The following is a 20,133-nucleotide window of genomic DNA, read 5'->3' as shown; positions in this document are numbered from 1 at the left end:
GTCCCCCATCCTGGATATTCCCCCTGGCAGGAACGCCAGCCACAGTCAGCTTGCACCAGCCACACACATGGCTCCTTTTTCCAGCACGTGACCCTTAGCCCTGAGCTACCGGGTGGGTCCATCGCTCGGCAGCTGACCGGACCGAAGCACAGTCGCCCACAGACGCAGGCGCACACCAAATTTCCTTTCGATTTTTGAATATCGACTCCCCGCATCACGAACTCTCGTCGACGACATCACCCGTGCAAACCACCACCTACTTGCCTCTAGACAACCCCGAACGCAAGTCGCAGCAATGGAGAACGACAAGGGCGAGATCGTCGATCTGTGAGAACACCCATCCCCCCCTCGAACCGCCCACGAACTTGCCGCACGAAAAGAAAACCCACGAAAGCTTTCGCGCGCGCGAAGGGCCGTTGCTACTCCGACCTCGAAACATTGGCTGACCTCTTGTTTTTTTCTTACAATAGCTACGTTCCGCGCAAGTGCAGCGCCACCAACCGCATCATCAAGGCCAAGGACCACGCCTCCGTCCAGATCTCCGTCGCCAAGGTTGACGAGAACGGCCGCGCCATCCCCGGCGAGAACCACGTCTACGCCCTCTCCGGCTTCGTTCGCGCGATGGGCGAGTCCGACGACGCCTTCAACCGCCTGGCCCAGCGTGATGGCCTCGTCAAGTCCGTCTGGTCCGCCCAGCGATAAATGCTGAGGCTGCGACCTCGGGGGAGGATGGTACGTCCGGGAGTTTATTTGCGGCTCGAGACAGGGCGTTGCATTCGGTCGGACACGGTGGGACTGACTTGGCCGCAGGTCTAGTCGTTTCGGTTCGGTCGGTCAACATCATGGATCTAGAGTTGGTTGCATGGTATATCGCCAATTCGAGGCGTCCGGCTCTCTGCGGAGAGGGAAATGGCATAGGAATGGTTCACGACTACCCAACAAAATGAAGATTTTCCGCGTTCGAGATCAAAAGAACAAAAAGAACAAGCAAAAGAGTCCAGTGACCCCTCTCCAACTCGCCCCGATGCGACACAATTGGCGCGTCTTCCACTCCACGCCCCCGGCTAGCGAAGGATTCTCGTGCCACCCTCGATGGTCTCCATGGTCGAGGATTCTGGGGCTACTCCGATAGCCCCGTGCCGCAGATTGATGCAGGCCTTGAAAAAGCCGTGGCGGTTAAGGTGTTCGTCATGGTACAGATACGGGTCTCACATGTCCCGGCGCAGCAGCCGGCCTGACACAATACGATGCTAACTTATGGCAACTCTTTTTGCAATTTGCACATGGTGTCTGGATCGGCAATCCTGCAAGTGCAGCAGTAGCCATCCATGATGGACCGGACTGCAAAGTGAACTTGAAGCCTCGACGTGAGCTTGAAACTTGCTGTGTGCCTCCGTGATACATCCGTTTTCCGATGACCAGCGTAAGCCTTTACTGAAGTCACGTTGCATAAATAGTGAAAATAGTTGCCGCTCCTCGTGTCATTGATCAAACATGGTCTCATTATATCTGCTATCAACACATCCATCCTCATATCCACACACGAGATGCACCCGACTCTCAGAGTACGTAGCGGAAGTTGGGATTCTGTCTGCGTGTTAGTCGTCATTACTCCATCGTATCTTGCACTTGGATAACTCACCTCCATATCGGTCAGATCGACATTCTCGTCGTCGTGCTCGGCATCCGGGGCGCGTCCCGCCGCAGCCGCCGCCGCGTCCCTTGTCTTGTTGCGGCGTATCAGCATCAAGCGCAGGGAGATGGCGATGGCCATCTGCGCAGCCGAGCACGCCAGGATAAGCTTGCACCCGGTCTGGTACAGCGGCGCCTCCTTTGCCAGGAACGCGTGCGGTCCGATGATGTTGCCCACGCAGTACGCCGTGAAGACGACGGCCGAGGCCGTGATGCGCTTGGTGTAGCCGCCCAGGTTCGTCGCCGGCATCTGCAGAGCAAGCACCAGGGACGCGACGTAGCAGCCGATCATGTAGTACCCGAACAGGACGCCGACCTTGTAGTGAGTGTGGTCGAGCTTCCAGATCATGCAGCAGCCGATGATAGTGGGGATCATCCACACGGCCATGACGGCCGTGCGCTGGTTGCGGAACCTGGTCGCGGTGTAGGTTCCCGTAAGGATCCAAAACACCTGGAACGCGCCCTGGGGGATGCCCAGCGCCGTCGTGAGCAGCGGATCCGTGACAAGGCCCTTGATGATGAGCTTGCCAAAGTTGGCCACGCCGCCGTTGATGGTCTCGTTCAGCAGGACGAAGAGGGTCAGCAGCCACACCTGGGGGTCGAGGCACGCCTCCTTGACCTGGTACCACTTGATCGTCTTGTTGAGGACGCCGGTCTTGGCCAGACGGGCACGGCCGACGAGAAGGGCTCTCTCCTCGAGAGAGAACCGCTTTGCGCTCAGGATGCTGTCCGGCAAAAAGACGAAGAGAACGCCGCCCCAGATGACGGTGATGCCGCCGCAGATGATGAAGACAGCCTTCCACACGGGGAACCCGTCGATCTGGCCGATGGCGTAGCTGAGGATGCCGCCGAGCATGGAGCCCACACCGTTGCAGCAGTAAAAGATACCGGCTCTGAAGGGCTGTTCCGCACGGACGTACCTGGTGGGTGTTAGTCTTTGTCTGTCTTGATGGCCGTGTCCCGGGTGTCCAACTTACCACATGGATACCATCATCATGAAGCAGGTGGTGATGGGCGCCTCGAAAACGCCAAGAAGGAATCGACACACGGCGAGGCCCGCAAAGTTTGAGCACGCCGCCGTGAGCATCAACACGGCGCCCCACGATAGTACACATCCCGCCACGACCTTGCCCATGCGCGTCTTCTGCGCAACGTAGACCCAGGGGTACTCGGCCACCAGGTACGCCAGGTAAAAGATACTCGCGAACCACGAGTACTGCGTCTGCGAGACGCCCGTGCTGGTGAACAAGTCAAAGACGGCCGCGTACGACAGCGCCTGCTTGTCAATGTACTGCAGGACGTAGGTGCCGGCGAGCAGAGGCAGAATCGTCAGGTCAATCTTTCGGACCAACCGGCGGTTCTTCTCCTTGTCGTTGACGAGCTCGGCGAGGTACTCCTCAGTGATGTTGTTCTCCTGGAGAAACGCCGCCGACTCGTCGAGGAGCTCGACCTCCCCTGCCATGAGGGACTTTGTCGGCTCGAGGCCATTCTCGGCGGCCTTGATGTCCTTGATGTCCTTGTAGCTCTCCTTTTCGGCCATGTTGACGGTGAACTGCGGAGATTCAGTCTAAAAGACGATGGTAGGTTGGCCCAAGAGAGATCCGGGTTGAAGTCTCTCTTTCTCAAGGGGTCTCCCGAACCCGAGGAGAAGGGATATATCACTTTAAGGCCCCATGGCCCATTGGTCACTATCTCTGCAACCCTGACCACCCACGCTCCCAGTCCGGGGTAAACCAGATAGGTAGCCAGATAACTTGATAGCGCGGAGGGATGTGAGTACGTCAATTGGACATCTTATCTTCAGCATGGACCCCTCTCGAACCATAATTACGGACTACGGTACCCGCAGGACTGGGATGCGTCCCAAGGAATGGCAGTGGTTTCCCGTGGGGTATCGCGCCGGGTCCCTGAGTCGGGGAACTGGTGCCGGAACTCGGGGGGGGCTGATAAGACCGGACGACGAGCGTCTGCGCTGGATTCGGTCGTCAAAACTGAGCCCGAGAGCACGTCGTCCGCCGAGATCGGCGGTCCGATCCCCGCGGGAAAATTGCCTGGTGGTTATTGACGGTCTCCCATTTAACGACCATCTAATCAACCCTCCCGCCAAGCGCTTGGACCTGTTGATAGCTAGTCAGGTACACTATCCGGAGCTTGACCGATATCGATAACTCCAAGCCCTTGGAACGGAACCGCAAGCCCGGTACAATTCATCGCCGATTATCGATAACAGCATCGCCGCAACCCCCTCTTGTTGCGAAGCTCTCAACTCGATTTGACGGTACATCTCAAACCAACAAGACCAAACATCAACGAAAATGGGTTCAAAAATCCAAGACGCTCGTCCGTCAGTAACGCTTACACAAGGAACTGTGGTCGGCACGACCCTGACAGAAAGTCTCCCCCGGCCGGTTGAAGCGTTCAAAGGCATCCCGTATGCTCTCCCGCCGACAGGAGATCGCAGGTTCCGTGCGCCGGTGAAAGTCGAACCCTCAACCAAGACCATTGACGCCTCGAATTGGGGTCCCGTCGCGCCCGGCAAGCAGCTCTTCCCCGGCGGCCCGTCGTTCGAGTACAGCGAGGACTGCTTAACGGCCAACGTCTTCCGGCCTCAGACCTCATCGCCTAAAGATGAGACTAAAAAGTCACTACTGCCCGTCGCCGTGTACATCCACGGCGGCGCATTCAACAGAGGCACGGCGATGATGCACAACACGGCTTCGTTCCTGGCAAACTCGGGACAGGAGCTCGTTGCCGTCTCATTCAACTACCGCATCGGGGCATTGGGTTTCCTCCCGTCCACCATGAGCTTCGAAGAGGGCGCGGTCAACCTGGGCTTGAAGGACCAGCTCCTCCTGCTGGAGTGGGTGCGCGACAACATCTCGGCCTTTGGCGGCGACCCCAACAACGTTACCCTCTTCGGCATCTCTGCCGGAGGACACTCTGTAAGTTGGCAGACCTCCCTTTCATGTGACTCGACTCTAACTCGTCCCCACAGATCGGCCACATCCTGCTGCACGACGAGGGCCAATACAACCCGCCCCTCTTCCACAAGGTCATCCTCGAGTCTGGTGCCCCGACATCCCGCGCCGTCCGCCCCTACAGCGCCCCGGTCCACGAGGCCCAGTTCGCAGACTTCCTCGCCGAGACGGGCTGCCCGCCCGGCCTCTCCGCCGCCGAGACCTTTGCCCACCTCCGCAGCGCGCCCACCGAGGTCGTGCAAAAGGCCCAGATCACCGTCTTTGACAAATACAACCCCTCCCTGCGGTGGGCCTTCCAGCCCGTCATCGACGGCGACATCATCCCGCGGCCACCGATGGAGTCCTGGCGGCTGGACAAGTGGCGCAAGGTGCCCATCATGACGGGTTTCAACCGCAACGAGGGCTCCATCTACATCAACAAAAAGGTGTCCAAGTCCGACGAGTTTACAAAGTTTTTCGCCGACCTGCTGCCGCTGCTGTCCAAGGAGGACGTCGAGACCATCGACAGGCTCTACCCAGACCCCCTGACCGTCGCGGACTCGCCCTACAAAGAACAGCTCGACGGCACGGGCCCGCAGTACCGCCGCCTCGAGGTCGCCTATGGACAGTACGCGTACGTCGCGCCCGTCCGGCAGACCGCCGAGCTCGCGTCAAAGTCGTCGCCCGAGCCGGTCTACCTGTACCAGTGGGGGCTGGAGAGCTCGCTCCTCGACCGGGCGCGGCACGGCGAGAACATGTACTACGAGGCGTGTGAGCCGGCCAAGACCAAGATCTCGCCCGCGCAGAAGGAGCTGTGCCTGACGCTAAATGCGTACATTACCAGCTTCATCCTGACCGGCGACCCCAACGCCGTCCGGGGCGAGAGCAGCCCGAACAGGCCGGCGTGGGACAAGTACGTGGCGGAGGACCCCAAGGCATTGGTTTTTGGCGAGGAGAACAAGGAGCTTATCGGCGGCGAGCCGGGGGTCCCGGCGAGGTTGCATCCCGACACGTGGGCGAGGAAGGAATCCGAGTTTTGGTGGAGCAAGGTCGATCTGTCACAGCAGTAGGGCTGTCGATGGGCAACAAAAAAAACAATTAAATGATGTCAATGTAATACCAGCCAAATGTACTGAGTGTATTGCCAACCATTGTTTGTGAAGGTGATAAATGATTTGGCTTTTGCAAAGAAAGGCCGAGTGAACAAACACAAAATGTCGCAGTTTCTTGCCGATATCCAATCTTCATCTTGAACTGCTTGGTGTTCAACTTTGGTGCTCTTTACCAACTCGTCAATGCCCTCTATTGACAAAGAAGGTGGAAAAAAGAATGTTCTGGATTAGATTGATCAAGGCTGTTGTGTTGCAAAATGCGTATGTAAATTACACATTCCAACAAGTCTGGCGCAGCAACAAACCATGACAGCTACAAGGTCTTGCAGCACCAAAATACAACCGAAACACGAGCTTCGACAATTGATTGGTCTTGGGGTAATGCTAGTTTAGCAGTTTACACGAGAGAAGAAAAGAAGCGTTCCATTGGTCGTGCTTCTTCTCACTTGGCCTTATTATCTAAAACTGTTTACGTCTATTTCTGGACTCCTGAGCAAATCTTGTGGGTTCTATAATAGCTTGGATGCGGTGGCTTGTACGTCGATAGAGTATTGATTTAGTTCTGTTCTAACTAGGTTAGGTTTGGATTCGCTTGTTATTTTGATATTAACCTGTTCCAAAGTTCACCATAATCGAAAACTCTTACAAGCATTTCGTTAATGACTTTTTCACATTTCCTAATTATTTCACAAAATTAAAAATAGCAGGAATAGAATTTCATCAGAGATTTTTAGTTTTTACTTTGTGTCTCATACCAAGCTTTCCAGGCAACTAGATAGTATAGTTCCGTCTGTGTTATACTCATATGGAAAAAAAAAACCCCGATGTATAATGCATCTTACAAACTTGGTACTCCTAGTTGAATAGCTGGCAACTACAACATTCATAACGTATTACGTGTTTACCCAGCCCTGTACTGTTATAACTACTACCATCCAACTAAATATAAAGTATGGCCGGCACAGCACTACTGTCGTGGCTGTGTGAGAGGATAACAGCATAGGTCTTTCAGCTAGTATTACATTACAAATCGACTCTATACCGAGTGGCTTCATATTTCATTATAGTATCGTAAAAGAAGTTGTGGCCCACACATCATTGACCAACACCCTCACCAATTCCCAACCTTGGCCAAACTGCCCGCGACCTTCATCTCCCCCTTGGCCTCCCTACTCGCCTCACTGAACTCTACAAGCTTGAGGGGCCGGTACTCGGGAAACCACATCTGCTCCCGAATCCACTCATCCAAATCCTCATCGTTGTCAGGGATACCTTCTTCCGTCGCAACGCCCTCCTCGATTGCAGCCTTGATCACGTTCCTCGCGACCCTCACACTGACATCTCTGACGACGTCGACGCCGGGCAAGAGGGGCGCCTTCTGGTCCTTCAACGCTGGACTCAAAGAAGCAACACCCTCGATTGCCGCCACGAGCATCTTATCCGTAACCAACCTCGCGCGGGAAAGCACGGAGCCCAGTCCGATGCCGGGGAACACAACAGAGTTGTTACACTCTGCAACTTCAATCTCAACTTCCTTGCCACCCTCGCCCCAAGGTCCCTTGACAGGCTTAAACGGCGACCCCGTCGCAACAAGAGCCTTGCCATCGGTCCATTTGTAAAGGTCCTCGGGCACAGCCTCGTGCAGACGCGTGGGGTTTGAGAGTGGGAGGATGATGGGCCTTTCAACGCCCTCGGCCATGGCCCGGACAATTTCCTCGGTGAAGGCTTTGGGTTTGGTAGAGGTGCCGACCAGTACGTTGGGCTTGACTGTTTTGACGACTTCGAGAAGCGAGCCGTCTTTGTCCTTCCATTCAGATGAGTCCCGTGCAAAAACCTTTTGGGCGGCCGACAGCTCGCTTTCGGTGGTCAGCAGGCCGGGCTTGTCGATAAGCCTAAGGAATGTTAATAGGACGGTTCAGGATTAGGAACACTGGAGCCTACCAGATATGCTTGGCCGCCTCCTCTTTGCCGACATTCCTCTCAGCAGCAATAGCGTCCCTGACTTGGTCCGCGATGCCGACGCCAGCTGATCCGGCGCCAAAAATCACCAGACGCAGATCTGAGAGCTTCTGCTTGCTCACATGCAAAGCAGCCATGATCGCGGCCAACGTCACGCAGCCGGTTCCTTGCACATCATCGTTGAAGCAAGGGATGTGAGGGCGATATTGGTCCAGAATTCTTCTTGCTTGATTCACGATTATATTAGCAAAGAACCGACGGTCAATTCAAGTCCGACTCACCATTTGTAAGACCAAAATCCTCAAAGTGGATATAAGCGCGCGGATACAGCCTCCTGGCAGCTTTGACGAATTCATCGACAAAACGGTCATACTTGTGTCCCCGCTCACGATTCTGGCGGAGACCCAGGTACAATTCATCGTTCAGAAGCTCCTCATTGTCTGTGCCACAATCTAACACAACGGGAAGTGTCCTGTTAGGGTGCACGCCGGCGCAAAGTGTTGTGAGGACAAGTTTTGCCACGGAGATCAAGACGCCGCCGACGCCTTGGTCCCCGATGCCAAGGATTTCTTCGCCGTCTTCAAGTTCTTAGCTTGTGTCATGATAGCAAGGGGTAACAGTACGCACCGGTGACCACGATGTAGTCAATGTCCTCTGGCCGTCCCCACTGAGCGAGGTCGTGATACACCCGGTCAATGTCGTTGATGTTGAGGAAGCAGCCGTCGGGTCTCCTGAAGAGGCGGGAAAAGTTCTGAATGGCGTCGCCCTCTGTCGGTGTATATACGATGCTGAACATCTCAGGGAGATGCTCTTGCAAGAGCTGCCTGCTTGTCAGCCCCTGCAATAGGCCTGTGTGAAGCATGATAGACACAGCATACCCGGTAGTACAGCACTTCATTCTGCTCCTTCAACGACGTCAAGAACGTATTCTTCGCAAGGTCATCTTGCCGGGTCTTGTATTGTTCATAGGCGCGATGCAGCTGTTGCTCCAGGCTATGGACGCTCTGCGGCAGCAAGCCCGTGAGGTTGAACTCTCGGCGCTCGTCCTCTGGAAACGCAGTACCCTTGTTGAGGTACGGCGTGTTCAGCAAGGCGGTGCCGGTGACGGCGCAGCTGATGGGGCCGCTGGTGCTCAACGGCAAGTGGGAGAACTTTGACTCTTTACGGTCCTTGTTAGGTGCCATGGTGTGCGACAGACGGGGCGAGTGTAAGCGGCGGACGATGGCTTTGCAAAGATGGTTCACAGGTAGCCGGGGTGGCATATATAGAACAACGAGGAATTTGCAACCCAACTTCAACCGGGGAGCCGTGAAGTTGCGCGATGTTGAGTATTTGAGATGGTCCGACGCGAAGCACATGCAAACGTGGAAAGACTTATGATAGGACGTTGGGATTCGGGTCCGTCTGGTTTCCTTGGCAGGAGGGAGCGCTAAGCTATGAGCTACGTACACATGGAAGGAGGTGACATGAGATGGAAGGGGCGGGTGCAATCGAGCGTGAAGCGCTGACTGCCAAGTGACGTCAATGTCCTTTGAGGGAACGCAGAGAGCGTGACCAAACTGCCAACGGCGATTTCCCCAGCAGCGCCCGCATTGCCGTGCGGTCCAATCCGCAGAAAGGGAACCACCGAAACTGGGTCTCGGGGCTGCTGCGAACCTTTTTTTTTTGCTCCTGACTTCTCCAACGTTCGCGCGGCATAGCTTTGCCGGGGAGTGGATGCTGCAGATGATTTGCAACACCTTCAGCAACGCACCATCTCTATATATTAAACACTTAGACATCACGGGCGTGGATCATTTCAAACACACAACAGTCACAAATGATAATATGTCGGTACGCCTGGAGCCTCGCCCATGTAGATAAAAAGATGGGCGTGGACTATGATGGTCCTGTTCTCTCTCGCAGCCGGGGAAAGACGCAGAGCGCGACCTCCGAGCAGAAGCCCGACGATCCCGTCTACGTCTTCCCCCTTCAAGTAGCGATTCCAGTCCTCTCCAGAGTGCACCGCAAAACGCGGCACAAGAAGGAGACCCCCGCCGAAGCGAAGACTCGTGAGAAGCCCGAGTGACTGGGTAGATGCTGCTGGTTGTCGTGTTCTTACTCATGGCATCATGGATTGTGCGTCAGCATGCTGCAGACAGGCAAAGGCAATGAATAATGCCAATCCTCAGATGGGGAGAACCGCCTGCTGGCTCACTTGAGCCTTCTGCGTTGCGCAAATGTCACCGCGCTTGCATGATGTGTTGATCAAACAAGGTGGTGGTTGGTGGGTGTGGGTGAAGAACAAGCAAAGCAGCGGATGGAAATTTTCTCTTCGGATTTTACGGTGGAAAAATCAAGGATTACCTAATCCGTGGGAGGGGATGGACCGCAGACCCCTGACAACGGAGGCTAGGTTTCTTGGATGGAACGTGGAACGGTAGGGACGTGGCTCATGCAGCTGGCACCGGCTGGGCTTACATGCCGTGTAAGTCCGCAGGCGGTCAAGCAGTCTTGTCACACGAATTTCAACGAGATGCTGGCTGATAGAAACGGAGTCTCATTAATACGGTGGTCTTCAGACTACCATGGGACTTAAGCTCATGCAGCTCCCACGTGAAGACTGAATGCTTACACATATACACCACAGGAGTTATTATGTTCAGATATTGTGCCCCGACCTAAGCTGCTCATTGTGATGACCGGAACTACCACCGACGTGAATACAATGTCTCGATCAAGGCCCTTCAACTGACGAATCGAGTGGGCCACTGGATTTTGATAATGGCATGCAGAGCTGTCCATTTTTTGCGATATGGATAAAGGAAGCGGTATACCCGAACACCTAAGCAAAATCATTCACACATAAGTGCGTCCGATGGCACTTTTCAGATCAGGCCGGCCCGCGCCGCCTCGCCGCCGCCATCCTGGACGAGGTCGTCCATTCTTCTCTTGCCCTTGCCAATGCCTCCCTCACCGACGCCCATCCTCCTGGCGACGTATCTCTGCGCAACAACGCCAACGGCGAGGCCCAACAGCTCCTCAATCCACTCGGCAACCCACTCGCGGGGGTCGACGCCGCCGCTCTCAACAATCTCGCGGATCTCATCGGGGATCGACTGGTTCAGAGAGGGTTCCTGGCCATCGTCGCCGCTGGCGGGGGTCAGCGGGTTGGAGGCGTCCAGCCAGCGGATCCACTTGGCCGGGATGGTCTGGCTGATGGTCGAGTACTCGATCTCGTGCACCGGGTCCAAGCAGAAGACGGCGAAGCAAACCATCTCATCCGCCTCGTCCTGCTCGGCCACGGCCGAGGCCTCCTTCTCCTTCTCGACGGCTGCCTTACGGGCAAAGAGGGCTGAGTCAGACGTGGTTCCCACCGCCTGGATGGCGAGGAACAGGTCGGAGCTGCGCACCGGGTTGTCCTCGCTCAACGGTTCGGTAGCCCGGATCCTGGCTTTCTCAATACCGCCATGAGCACCAAAGTACTCGTTGGCATAGCCTTCGGCGCCAGCACGGCAAAGCTTTGTGCCCTCGGTCAGTCCCTTGATCAAGCCAAGGTCTCTGGGAGAGTCGGACTGTCTCCACCAAGGGCCGTCTCTCCAGCCCGCGCCACCGTCGTTGGAGTGTCTCCGGCTGGTGTTTTCCTGGCCCCTTTGGATGACCATCAGCTCGCCGCCCTCCACCTGGGACATGACGCGCGAGAAGGTGCCGTAGATCAAGGGGTCGAGCGAAGGATACCCGACCATGTCGTGGGTGATGTGAATGAGCAGCCGTTCGTGGGAGCTAATGGGGGGAGCGATGGTGTGGAGGATGTTCGTGAACGTCGGAAGAGCTTGCTGGCGAAGGTTGTCTCCTGAACATGAGTCGTTAGCAACCAATCGCACCTACCGGTCCAGGACTGCGCTTCAGCGCGTATGGACGACGGGACGAGCGATGTAGAACTCACCCAGAGCCCTGAGACCGCCGACGTTTCCTCGCACCTGCTCGGCCCACCTCTTGGCTTCCTCATTCTTCTGGATCTCCTTGACCGCGGCCTCGGCCTGCTTCATGGCGGCAGTCGCCGTGTTGAAGATGCCTCCCCACCATCCACCGCCAGCGGCGGCAGCAGCAGCTGGGGCAGCCTCGGGCGCGGCGGCGGACGAGGCGGAAGCGGGTTGCTCGGCCGGCTTCTTCTCGGTTTCTTGCAGATCGGAGCTAGTAGCGCTCGGGGTGAAGCTCGCGCGGAGCGATCGTGCGCTGTCGGTCGACTTGCGGGGTGCGGCGGACTTGTCGTCGGTGGTGGGCGTCGCAGAGCGCTTGGGAAGACCCTTGGCGGCCGGCTCCTTAAGACGGGGCGTGTGAGGGCGGGAGGGCTGCTCGAGGTCCTTCTCGAGCTCGGCCAGGATATCTTGGTCGGCCATGGCCTTGGACGCGGCGGTGGTGGGCTTGGGCTTCTTCTCGAGCGACTTCTTGGGGACGGCGTTGTCCCCAATGCCCTCGAAGAGATCGTCAATGTCGTCGCCAGCGGCGGTAGGCTTGGTCTTCTTGGAAGCCATGGTGGGTGGTGTTGTTGATGTGTTGATGTGCTAGAGATGTTGTTGCGGGGCAGACGTCACCAGCTGAGGTGCAGCACCTTTGAGGTCCCGTCAGATAGGTAGCTCCCTGATAGAGAGGGATGGTCGGCTAGCTGAGTCAGGCGGCGCTAGGGATCAAAATGGCTTGAAACAACAGCTCAAAGTAACAAGAGATATGGAGAAAGAAAGTCCGACAATCCAGGTCGGAGCAATGAGGGCGATATGCAGGAACGAAACGGTTGGTAGCAGGAGCACTCTCGATGTGGTCGAAGTGCACAGTTGAGTTGAATCTGGAGAAAGGGGGGGGGGGGTTCGATGAACAGAAGCACCTGATGCGCTCGCTAGACTGGCTGGTACACTAATTAGAGGCGCTACCTACCGACCGCACGCAGGTTGGCAGCTGGAGACATGCATCATCAGGGACGGGGATATGCATCGGGCGGAGAGACGGGAGGCGCTAGTCCGGATCTGAAAGAGACGAGAGCCGTGTTCTCTCATTGGCCGTCGACCCCGGCTGTAAATGAAAAGCGTGTCTTGTGGGGCCCTCTCCGTCTGAAGTGGCCATTTGGCTGTTTTTCTTGCATGGCCGTCCATATCCACTAGCAGCATCAGCGGTGGTCGGGTGGCCTGACACACCTTATAGGGGTTGATTATCGCTATAGTCCCCTATTAGCGATCATTCTTCAGGTGGCCTTGGGAGGCCTGTCGCCCCTAACAGGATCTTCCGTCCCCCATCACGCAACGCCCTAGCACACAGGGCAGGGCTGCCACGGACAGAGAGCCGGGGTACGTACCCCCCGTGACCCCCTTGTACCCACGTACCGTCCCGTGGTATTTTATTTTTTTGCAGTGTGTCTCTCCCCCCAATTGCCTGGCGGTGCTGCTGGCCCAGGCGTGGCTGGCTCGGAAAAAGACTAACAGCCAATGCCAGGGCAGAAGGAACCATCCCAAAGGGGGCCCATTCGTCGTGCCTTCCTTGCCTTTGCCTTGCCTTGCCTTGCCTTGCCAATTCTGCTCTCTCTCTCTGTGTCTCTTTCCCTCCCCCGCCAGCGGAACGGAACAGTGGCCTGCCAGACGGACGTGGACGTGGACGTGTGGACAGGGCCCCCGGTTGGCAAAATTGAGAATTGCAAGCCAAAGACAGCCTCTCCACTAGCCCAGCAGCGGCCATCTTCACCAACAAGACCGGAAGGGGTCAGCATCAACCAGAATCACCACTTTTTCCATCCCAGATATCCCCCATCACCAACCACCTGGCCCAAGGGAAAACATCGTCGCCGTTTTCTCCGTCGCTCTGGCTTTCTCTGGAGCCCGTTTTTGTTTGCTCCAGGTATCGCGCACTCCGTCCCTGGCCGGGCCCTACTTTTGCCCATCAATACGGCCACCAGCAACCAAAGTGCACCAAAGGCCCGTTGCTCTCAGCTCAGGCTCAGGCACAGGCACAGACAGACAGACGGACAGGCTCAGTCGGGTCTCGCTCTCTTCTCTCACTCACCTTAGTCAAACCACATCACCACTTGCATCAATTCCGGTTTTTGCCCATACTTCACCTCATCTGCCGCCTTCCTCTCCCTCTCCCTATACTGCCCCGACCCGTCCAAGCCGCACCAGGGGAAAACTCCTTCGGCCTTCATTTGCACAACCCCCCCCCCGTCACTTATTCAAAAGGGTCACGTCCGTTCGACTGAATGACTTCTCTCCCTCGCCCGGCATCTTATTGCGGCACCAACCATTCACCATCAACAACATATCGGTCTCCGTAAGCCAGGTCACCTGTCTTATCTTGATCGCCTCATCACCCGACGTCTTTGCCCCATACCAATATGGACCAGCGCTCTCGTAGCGGCCGTCCGAATCGTCGCAAAACTCTTCCCACCTCCAGCATACAGTCTGATACCAGCGCCGGCGCCGAGTCAACCTCGACCATCATGACGCGCTCACCCCCGTTGCTGCCTCTCGCACTCCCCAGACGGCGCCTCCAAACCGCCGAAGCGCCAAACCCGTTTCCATGAACAGTCCCTTCAGCGTCCGCTCCTCGCCCTCCACCAGTGCCCCGGGCCCCGGCAAGACGGCTCTGAGGAAGAAGTCTCGCACCGGTTTTGACGGCGCCGGCGATGAGGACGACGAGACCTACCGCAAGGGCCCTCATACTTTGAGGAAGCGTGCCAAAATCGATTACTCGGCCGCCGACTTTGAAGATGAGCTGCCAGAGATTGCCATCCCCGCTCCTCGCACCGCCACCCGCAAGAGACGGGCGGACAGTGAAGTCGCCGACGACGAGTACTCTACGCCCGCTGCCCAGAAGCGTCGTGCCACCTCGCGAGATTTTTCCGTCGCCAGCGGTGCCGCCGCTCGCCGTCGGACCCCGGCCCGCAGGAGCGTCGTCGAACAGCAATCCTTCTACTCTCAGCCCTCAGACGAGGACATTGTCAAGGACACTATTGAGGTCGTCGGCGACTCCTCTGATCTGGTGAGCTCCGATGATGCCTCGGACCACGACGAGGACGAGAACGACGTCTCGGGTCGTATTTCCCTGCCGGAAAAACACGAGCAGCCCTCATCGCCCATCCAGCGCAAGACTCGAGAGGTCCATCAGCTCGTCTCTCCCGTCGACCAGCAAATCATCAAGCAGCATGACAGGCACTCGAGCCATGCTCAAGACGGTTCAGGCGCAGTTGCCGCTTCGGACAGGGACTCTGGTCTCATCATTGCCCATCCCCAACCGATCCGCGTCAACCAGGTTACCATTATCAACCGCGCTGGTCCTCGCCCAGAGGCTGAGCCGGTACCTGCGCACCGCCCTGAATTCTCAGAAGACTTTTCGTTTCAGCCAAAGAGAGAGGCCAGCTCCCCCGTGCGCCCGACCGAGAGCTTGCCGCACAGAACGGCCCTGCCGGAAGCGGCTGAGTCGGCCATCGGGCCTGCTGTGGTTCTCGGCTCACATGAAAACTCCGCTCCAGCCGTCGCTGAGAACCATGATACCGCCACCAATCATAACAACCATGTAACTGTCGCACAACCTGTTGAGGCGGCACCGCAGCCTATCTCTCAGCGAGGTGCTCATGAAGCAATCGTCAACGGTCATGTCGAAGCTACCGAGTATGACCTGCCGCCTCATGAGCAGCCACAAAGCTCGCAACCTCCTGTTGCTGCTGCCGCTGCCGCAATGCACGACACCAAAAAACACGATGGTGACGTCGCTGATTCATTTACTACCCAGCCCGAGAAATCCTCTTTGGCCAAAGATGACATGGACGTCGACGCCTCGGAAGAGTCAGATGCGGAAGTGCAGGATGATATCCCCGTTCGACCACCCAAGGTTGCGTCTCCGCAGCCCACATCCATTCCGAAGGCGACGAAAAAACGTTATGCATGGTCCCACCTTACACCCTACATCGATGGCGAATATGTCACCCACTCCATTTATCCTGTCACGGTAGAGGGTTCGGCACCGACTTCAAATGCCGATGCAGCTGAGGCTGGCGGTGACACGGAGAATGTCGAAGACGCCGACCCAAATGCCGATTACAAGCATGTCGAAGCCGATGGAGACGAGGACGGCAATGTGGACGCAGATGGCGATGTCGACGATGTCGACCGCGACGCCGAGCACGACGAAGATCTTGCCCCAGACAGCCAGGGCCAACAACTGTCCCAAGGCTCCGCGTACAACTCCGCGGCCCCTACTCCTGCTCTTACGCCCCGACAAGGCTCGCCCGTCCTGCCCGCTGCCATAACTGGTACAAGCACACCGGCGCCGCTCATGCCTAAGCAGCGCTTCCGCAAGCAGTATAAGTTCAAGAAGGTCAGAGATCCCGCCGAATTTGCCGCCTACCTGAAGGACACCAAGGACCTTTCGGACGAGGAACTCTGGTATCTCCTGGAGAAGGCCAATGAGTGCCTCGTCGCCTATCAAGAGGAGTACAAGAAGTGCACTAGGATTGTGGACGACCAAGAGAATGCCCAACGTCGTGCCGTTCAAGACGCTGCCTTTGAAAAGAAGACTGCCGACCTGAACGCCTTTGCCAAGGTGGACTCGTATATAGAAAAGGACTTTGATGTGCAGGGCTCCCGAGCTACTATCAAGGAGAAGGACGCCGGAATCCTTGACCAGCGCTGGCAGGACAGAATCATGGCCAATGCGTACGGCTTCGAATACGACCCTCATCCTAACAAGATCGGGAACCAGGACCCCGGCGCGCAGAGAGAAGGCGGTGGCGAGGGAGGTCGACAGCTCCGAAGCCAGCCCCAGGCGAGCGCCAAGGCGGCCGAGGGTGACGGAGTCATTGTCTCGGGCAAGAGAACCCGTAACCCACCAAAGCTTTTCGACGGTGTGCTGCAGGATGACCATCGTGCAGCAACGCCTGGAAGCAACAACAAGCCTGGTCCCAGGAGAAGAGGCAGGGCTTCTGCCGCAGACAGGGCCGCCGCGCAAGACGATATGGAGGAGCCAGAGCCTCAAACAACCTCGCCAGCCAAGCCCGGGCCGAGGAAGAGAGGACCGAGAGGCAGGAAGGCTGCCGTGGTGGTCTCTGAGCCTGGTACGCCTGTGCCTGAGGAGGACGCCGTCGCTCCGCCTCCCGAGCCAGAGCACACGCAACCCCCCAAGCGTAAACGTGGTCGCCAGCCAAAGTCAGCGGCCGTCGTCGTCGAAGAAACCCAGGCAGAGGAGCCGCAGAAGCCTACCCCGAAGCGTGGACGCGCAGCGAAGAGACAGAGCAACGGCCATGTCACCACTACTACCGAATCGACTGACGAGTCTCGCCCCACCTCATCATCTTCCAACGCCACGATCTCCGATGACGGCTCTACCTACGGACTGCGCCAGAACAAGCGGCAACGGAACTGGAAGGAAGAGGCCGGCGTTGAAGAAGAGGAGCCGGAGCCGGAACCTCAGCCAAAGAAGGCTCGCATCATCCGCATCAACCGGAAACAGAGCGCACCCGAGCTCGCGCCCAAGAAGACGGCGTCGGAGAGGATTCTCACCGAGCTCCACGACTTCTCAACCTCGTCGACTGCGCCCGACTCTCCTCGTTTGACGGTATCCTTTAAGCTCATAGGAAAGGACCAATGGACCCTCAAGTCTGCAGCATCCCCGCGCCAAACATCGACCGACGTCAGCGAGTACAACCTTTCGACACCTCGGCCGGCGCCAGTGTCTGCGCCCACATCGGCAAAGTCCTCCGCTCCGCCAAGCCAGGCCGGAGAGGAGAAGGATTATTCCACCATGACAAAGTCGGAGAAGATGTCGGCCTCGATGAAGAGTAAGCTTATACCGGTTCAACGGTTTTGTTGTCAGATTTCGCTAACACTCGTCACAGAACGATGGCTCAACGGCAGCATGCAGGGTGCCGTCAACAAGAGAAAGGCGACTCTCGCCGCCAAGAAGCAAGCTGCTGCCCTCGCCGAGGCTCAAGCCGCACAAGCCGCCCAACAGAAGGCGATGCCATTCCAACAGATTGGACCCTTCCCTATGGGACCGAGCCAGTAACCAAACCATATCATATCATCACACACACCATACCGTCACAAGAGACGGCACGTGGGTCTGCCACGTCGAACAAGGCAACAAAGGCCACACGAACCCCGCCGAGATTGACAAGGCGGTCACGAGAGCCACGAAGAACACCGTTACCAGCATTGATGCTTCTCGAAGCATGTTTTTGTTTCCACACTTTACAGCATTTATATACCCATTCGCTTGACGACAGTCGCATCCGGATGGCGTGGACGGGCGGGCAAAGCGAATATGGGCGGCCTGCGTCTGCCACACTTTAATCTTTTTTTTGTGCGAGTACACACAGCAAGGGAGGGTGGACGACTTTGGGAGAGCTTTTTTTTCTCCATCAGCATCGGGAAGCGAGGGCATCCAATATTCTTTTTCATTTTTTACCCTCTGTGTTGGAAACCAAAAAAAGAGCGTACGGATCTTTGCATCGAACGGACGGACAAACGGACGGACGGTATGCCCCACTTTCCGAATTGGAGGGGAGCCACAGGGGGCCTTTTGCTTCGTCATCTTTTTCCAATAAGTGTTTTATTTCCTTTCCACTTTTCCCCCTATGAATCCCTGTAACGATCACGACTTCGTTAGCATGCGTGGCTCGAGTAAGGGCCCAGTTCAGAAGTGGACGTTCGAGATCATGTTGAGGAGAATCAAATTGCGTGTTGTCTGGCGCTCGGCCTGAGGGAAAGCTTCGCTCTTGGGCGGCTCATGGAAGAGAGATGGGCTCCGGTTCCTGCGAAGGATCTCGTCGGGACCCCTAGGACGTGGGCGGCGATGGGCGTGGCCTCGCACGAGGGCCGGGGACGTGACAGAGTCGATACTTCTATGGAAAATTGATCTTGATTGCCATACAATCTTTGACGTGTCTTGGCGGGTGCGATGCTGTTGCCGCGATGTTACTTGCCGTGAAAACAGATGATAACAAGTCACGATGGCTGCTGACGAGGGCCCTGTGGTCCTTTACCTCCCATCGAATCTGACAAGCTGATCTGCTTGCAGCAGCGTCGTATTCCTTCCAATGCCTGGTGCAATCTCCGCTTACAAAGACATTAGACGTCGGCCTCGACGTGTAGTCACCACGGCCGGTTTCTTCAGCAAACCAAGGCAGGCAAACTCGGTTGCAATCGTCAACTGGCGCAAGAAGCATCCGTAAACCGTCGTAGCCACCGGCCAGCGGATATGTGTAACACCCCCTCATGCAGGGTCCCAGACGTTGGATATTCAGAACACCCCGGCTTCCATCGAACCATGCTGGGTTTATACCCGTGCTGCAGTTCTCTTCACCCCCGACTTCACTCCAGTATACGCCACAGCATTGTCGAGCTCGCGTCACGTCAGCTTGCCAGACGCAACGTGATTCTTCCGCTCCGATGTGTCTCTTCATGGGATCCTGGGCAGCCGGGCTGTTTTTGTGGCGTGGTATATGCAGAGCCCGTCTCACCGGAGACTACCCCCGATTTCACAGCATTTTTAACTCTCGCGCAGGCAGTATGGCCCAGCTCGCCGGACACGGCTTCGTTGTGCTGTTTCTGAGTGCCGTTCATAGGGATGGGATCCTGGGCAGCTCGGCTAACTTTGTGGCGTTGCCCGGGGAAGGCCCTCCGGGGATCCGGCGTTCAGAGCAATTTCGACTCTTTTTTCGCGGGCTGCGATGCCACGATCCTTGGCGATGCCTCATTTGCCGGTCGACGGGACGCGTGCCCCGAATTTCACTGCCTTTTTAACTCCCTCGCAGGCTGTGATGTGAATCCCTTTGTGGTCGCCAGCCTGGGTTTCTCTGGTGGAACAAGCAGCCAGATAGGATTCCTGGTCCTCGACTGGCGCAGGAAACGTACACCGACGAACGCTTCCACCGGCCAATCGATAAGCGTGACACTCCTTCCGTTAGGTCGCAGACTTTGGGAGGTTGAGAATGCCACGTCTTCTGTTTGATCATTTCAGGCTTATTGCTGTGGTGCAATCCTCTCTCCCTCGACTTCAGTATATGCTACAGCGTATTCGAGCTCGCAGGTTGTGAGTCCAGACCCTTAGTGCCACACCAGCGGTCGCCCTCTGTTCACTGCATTTTTACTTCAGTGTATGCCTTGGGGTTTTCGGACTCACATCACGTCAGCAAGCCGAACCACATCAATCCTTCACTGCATTTTTAACCCCCCGGCAGGCTGTGACGTCTGGCATCGAGGCTTCGCTCATGCGCCGCTGAAGGGGTGCTCGAAGCGCCCCTGAGCAACGTCGCGCTCAGCTCCCCCATAGCTCCCCCAACCCGGCTTCCGGCGTCGACTTGTGCGCAACAGAGAGCGGCCGTCCTTCATATCGTTGACTTTTCAGGCAGAGGTATGTGTAGTCTCTTGTCAACCCGGCTTTCTATAATGCGA

At 56.7% G+C, this 20,133-nt stretch overlaps 7 protein-coding genes across 7 annotated transcripts; 4 read left to right on the top strand and 3 right to left on the bottom strand.

The window, feature by feature from the left end:
- Positions 1 to 295: 295 nt before the first annotated feature.
- On the top strand, positions 296 to 702 carry ColSpa_03084 (40S ribosomal protein S21; the record flags this gene model as incomplete). The annotated part of the gene is made up of 2 exons (XM_049269296.1): positions 296 to 327; positions 471 to 702. The coding sequence occupies 2 exons, from the start codon at positions 296 to 298 to the stop codon at positions 700 to 702; spliced, it is 264 nt and encodes an 87-aa protein (XP_049125253.1).
- An 858-nt stretch (positions 703 to 1,560) lies between these two features.
- Positions 1,561 to 3,232, bottom strand: ColSpa_03083 (putative transporter; the record flags this gene model as incomplete). Its single annotated transcript, XM_049269295.1, has 3 exons — positions 1,561 to 1,587; positions 1,643 to 2,612; positions 2,670 to 3,232. 3 exons carry the CDS (start codon positions 3,230 to 3,232, stop codon positions 1,561 to 1,563), a joined length of 1,560 nt encoding a protein of 519 aa, XP_049125252.1.
- A 775-nt stretch (positions 3,233 to 4,007) lies between these two features.
- On the top strand, positions 4,008 to 5,719 carry ColSpa_03082 (lipase 2; the record flags this gene model as incomplete). The annotated part of the gene is made up of 2 exons (XM_049269294.1): positions 4,008 to 4,634; positions 4,688 to 5,719. The coding sequence occupies 2 exons, from the start codon at positions 4,008 to 4,010 to the stop codon at positions 5,717 to 5,719; spliced, it is 1,659 nt and encodes a 552-aa protein (XP_049125251.1).
- A 1,153-nt stretch (positions 5,720 to 6,872) lies between these two features.
- On the bottom strand, positions 6,873 to 8,904 carry ColSpa_03081 (NAD-dependent malic enzyme, mitochondrial; the record flags this gene model as incomplete). The annotated part of the gene is made up of 5 exons (XM_049269293.1): positions 6,873 to 7,653; positions 7,703 to 7,946; positions 8,002 to 8,307; positions 8,348 to 8,558; positions 8,599 to 8,904. 5 exons carry the CDS (start codon positions 8,902 to 8,904, stop codon positions 6,873 to 6,875), a joined length of 1,848 nt encoding a protein of 615 aa, XP_049125250.1.
- A 683-nt stretch (positions 8,905 to 9,587) lies between these two features.
- ColSpa_03080 (uncharacterized protein) lies at positions 9,588 to 9,788 on the top strand (the record flags this gene model as incomplete). Its single annotated transcript, XM_049269292.1, has 1 exon — positions 9,588 to 9,788. One exon carries the CDS (start codon positions 9,588 to 9,590, stop codon positions 9,786 to 9,788), a length of 201 nt encoding a protein of 66 aa, XP_049125249.1.
- Positions 9,789 to 10,587: 799 nt separating this feature from the next.
- Positions 10,588 to 12,234, bottom strand: ColSpa_03079 (maintenance of telomere capping protein 1; the record flags this gene model as incomplete). The annotated part of the gene is made up of 2 exons (XM_049269291.1): positions 10,588 to 11,552; positions 11,646 to 12,234. 2 exons carry the CDS (start codon positions 12,232 to 12,234, stop codon positions 10,588 to 10,590), a joined length of 1,554 nt encoding a protein of 517 aa, XP_049125248.1.
- Positions 12,235 to 14,260: 2,026 nt separating this feature from the next.
- ColSpa_03078 (uncharacterized protein) lies at positions 14,261 to 17,743 on the top strand (the record flags this gene model as incomplete). The annotated part of the gene is made up of 2 exons (XM_049269290.1): positions 14,261 to 17,516; positions 17,574 to 17,743. The coding sequence occupies 2 exons, from the start codon at positions 14,261 to 14,263 to the stop codon at positions 17,741 to 17,743; spliced, it is 3,426 nt and encodes a 1,141-aa protein (XP_049125247.1).
- Between the last annotated feature and the right edge of the window lie 2,390 nt (positions 17,744 to 20,133).

This window comes from Colletotrichum spaethianum (assembly GCF_022836535.1).
Source record: "Colletotrichum spaethianum MAFF 239500 DNA, contig06, whole genome shotgun sequence".
Classification (NCBI taxonomy): domain Eukaryota; kingdom Fungi; phylum Ascomycota; class Sordariomycetes; order Glomerellales; family Glomerellaceae; genus Colletotrichum; species Colletotrichum spaethianum.
Note: the sequence above shows the minus strand (reverse complement) of the source record. Positions and strands in the feature narration are given on the sequence as shown.